The sequence below is a fragment of the Pterocles gutturalis genome, unplaced genomic scaffold, assembly GCF_000699245.1.
Source record: "Pterocles gutturalis isolate BGI_N339 unplaced genomic scaffold, ASM69924v1 scaffold1181, whole genome shotgun sequence".
In the NCBI taxonomy this organism is placed as follows: domain Eukaryota; kingdom Metazoa; phylum Chordata; class Aves; order Pterocliformes; family Pteroclidae; genus Pterocles; species Pterocles gutturalis.
The window spans coordinates 1-3068 of record NW_010105101.1 but is presented as its reverse complement, the minus strand read 5'-3'; the positions used below and the strand labels follow the sequence as shown (position 1 = coordinate 3068).

Below are 3068 nucleotides of genomic sequence, written 5' to 3'. Positions count from 1 at the left end.
CTGTCCCCGACGTACGGGTGGCTCGTCCCAGGCTGGCGCACGGGGCCGCTGGTTACGTGCACGAGCTGCAGGAAACGTTCCTGGTGCCACGATCCTGTTCTCTGGGGCTCGGCTGTGACAGTGAATCTTCTATTTTGTTTACTGGCAACTTCTTCTCAGAGTGAGCGAGAGAAGCACGAGCAGGTTGAGGTCCAGAAGGAGAAGCAGAGAGAGCTGATCCTGCAGCTCAAGACGCAGCTGGATGACCTGGAGACGTTCGCTTACCAGGAGGGCAGCTATGACTCCCTGCCACAGTCTGTGGTCATTGTAAGGCTCGCAGAGTCCTTCTGCCAGTGTTTCTGCTTCGTGTTTGTGAGTCTCGTATGGGCTGGAGGTGTTGGTCAGTCCTTACTTCCCACCAGCCGCTGCAGGAGGGATCAGCAGTTTGTCTGCGTGTGTGAACCTGCCCCGTGCCTTCTCTTGCAGTTTTCCCTGTGCAGCAAAGGTGGCCTGTTCCCAGGGTAACGAACGCGAACAGGAGCGTTGTGAAGCTCCTGGGCAGCAGCGCCACACAGGGAGATCACGCTGCTGCCTCGTGTTTTGCAGATGATCATAAATGAGTTGATAAAGAAGCTGGACATGGACCTGAGTGAAGACATTGCAACGCTCTCTCCAGAGGAATTGCGGCAGCGTGTGGATGCTGCCATCGCACAGATCGTTAACCCAGCCAGGGTGAAGGAGCAGCTGGTGGAACAACTCAAGACACAGATAAGGGACCTCGAAATGTTCATCAACTTCATTCAGGGTCAGTGCTGGTTTTCAGATGGGCAGGTTGAACTGCTTTGTCATTCCTTGGCGAAGTCATGAGGAGGGGGGTTCACAGGTATCAGGGGATGCAGAAAGGGTCTCTGGGTTGCAGGCAAGTACAGATCTCTCTGAACTGGGGGGGAGAAGGAGAGACCGACAAAAAGGGTGCAGAGAGGTCTAAGGAATATTGACCTTAGTACTTGGGATACGCAGCTTACGTTCACAAGTGTGAAATTCTTGTTCTAGATGAAGTTGGCAGCTCTGGTAAGGCGGAAGATGGACACTGTGAATGTGCAGGCAGAAAAGACGGCGGTGGCTCCAACAAAGCAAACACACGGCCCTCTGGAAATAGAGGTGGGCACTGCTCGGCTCGGAGCTCCCGGCGCTGCTCCTGCCATGGCTCGTTTGAGGGTCGACAACCATGAAGCAGCATCCTGTCACACTGGGCTGCTTTGCTTTTCTTCCTGGCAGTTGGTTTCTGTTCTTTCCTGCTCCCAGTGACAGAAGGCCTGTGTCCAGGTCCCTTACCCGTCCTCCATGGGATCGTTAGAGGAGTCACAAAACCTCAGCACGTGGCACAGGGGTGGGACTGGTCTTCAGCGGAGATCAGGAATAGGAGAGGTTTGACACTTAGTGCAGAACACACACAGGCTGAGCAGCCTTGTCTTGTGCACGCTGTTGGGCTGCACTGTAATTAATGCTCCTTGAGTTCTGAGCTCTGTGAGCAGGTGCAGTGACCTGGATGGATCCGGTGTTCTCTACTATGTGAGACGTGTCTACTTGTCATGGGATTTATTGGAGCTAGAATAGTGTACAGGAGGAAATACTGCAGAATCTTTACCTTCTGTCGTCTGAGGCATCTGCCGATAGTCAGAGACAGATACTGGCCAGAGCGGACGTTTGTGCTCCCCTTGTGTGTGTGAAAGAGCAGAGCTGTCGATTCCTTACTGAGACAATTTTTTTCTCTTTTCTAACCTGATCAGTGAACCCAGAAGATGCGAGAAAGATGCGAGAAACGGGCCTGCACCTCATGCGTCGCATGCTTGCTGTGCTGCAGATATTTGCCGTCAGCCAGTTTGGTTGTGCTACTGGTCAGATTCCTCGCACCCTCTGGCAGAAGGACCAAGCCAACAAGGACTATTCCCCCTTAGTTAAGAAACTGGAGTTGTCAGTGGAGCGAGTGAGGCAGCTAGCTCTGAAACACCAGCAGGATGACCACGTAATCAGCTCCTCCAGCCTGCAGGACGTTCCCTTGGGAGGCAGGGATGAGCTGACTCTGGCTGTGCGGAAGGAGTTGACCATCGCCCTGCGAGACCTGCTGGCTCACGGGCTCTACGCCTCATCTCAAGGGATGAGCCTGGTGTTGTCTCCCATCGCGTGCTTGATTCCTGCGTTCACCTCATCCCCGCAGACCATGCACCCCTGGGAGCTCTTTGTGAAGTATTACAATGCCAAGAACGGACAGGCCTTTGTGGAATCCCCAGCTCGCAAGCTCTCCCAGTCCTTTGCCTTGCCTGTGATGGGAGGAGTGGCCATCACCCCCAAGCAGAGCCTGCTGACGGCCATTCACACCGTCCTCACGGAGCATGACCCCTTCAAGCGCAGTGCGGACTCGGAGCTGAAGGCTCTGGTGTGTATGGCGCTCAACGAGCAGCGCCTGGTCTCCTGGGTAAATCTGATCTGCAAATCTGGAGCTCTGGTCCAGTCCCACTACCAGCCGTGGAGCTACATGGCAAACACGGGCTTTGAGAGTGCGCTCAACGTGCTCAGTCGCCTGAGCAGCTTGAAATTCAACCTCCCGGTTGACCTGGCTGTCCGGCAGCTGAAAAATATCAGAGATGCTTTTTGATGTATTTTTATTGTAGATCAGCCATTTTCCACGAGCAGGCAGCTGCTGGGCTCAAGAAGCCTGGCTTTTTTAAGACCAAATTTGCCTCTTTCAAATCAATATTTGCTTTTAGGGAAATCTGATGGTGTCTTGATGCTGGAAATCTGTGTTTTACCAGGCTGCTGCTGCAAAGCTGCTGGAGGGGGTGTGTTGTACGGGACCTCCCCTTGCCCTCCTTACGCAGCTCCCGAGAGCAGGACTCCTTCGCTGGCTGCCCCAGGCGGGGAGGAGGCCCGGCCTGCGGCGGGGGAAGCCCGTTGGAAGGTGCAGCTTCGCCCCTGCGCTGCCTCGGGGGGTTACTCCTCACGTTTTGGGGTGTTAGCGCTGCCCCTACCCGACACCTCCCACAGAAGAGCGAGGGCCGCTGGAGCTGTGGGGCCGCCCGGGGCCGGTG

At 55.1% G+C, this 3068-nt stretch overlaps 1 protein-coding gene across 1 annotated transcript; it reads left to right on the top strand.

Moving 5' to 3' along the window:
• Nucleotides 1–159: 159 nt before the first annotated feature.
• On the top strand, nt 160–2684 carry RUNDC1 (RUN domain containing 1; the record flags this gene model as incomplete). Its single annotated transcript, XM_010087239.1, has 4 exons — nt 160–351; nt 586–784; nt 1033–1140; nt 1770–2684. Coding segments are annotated over 4 exons (1365 nt in total), but the record flags the coding sequence as incomplete, so codon positions are not given.
• Nucleotides 2685–3068: the final 384 nt, after the last annotated feature.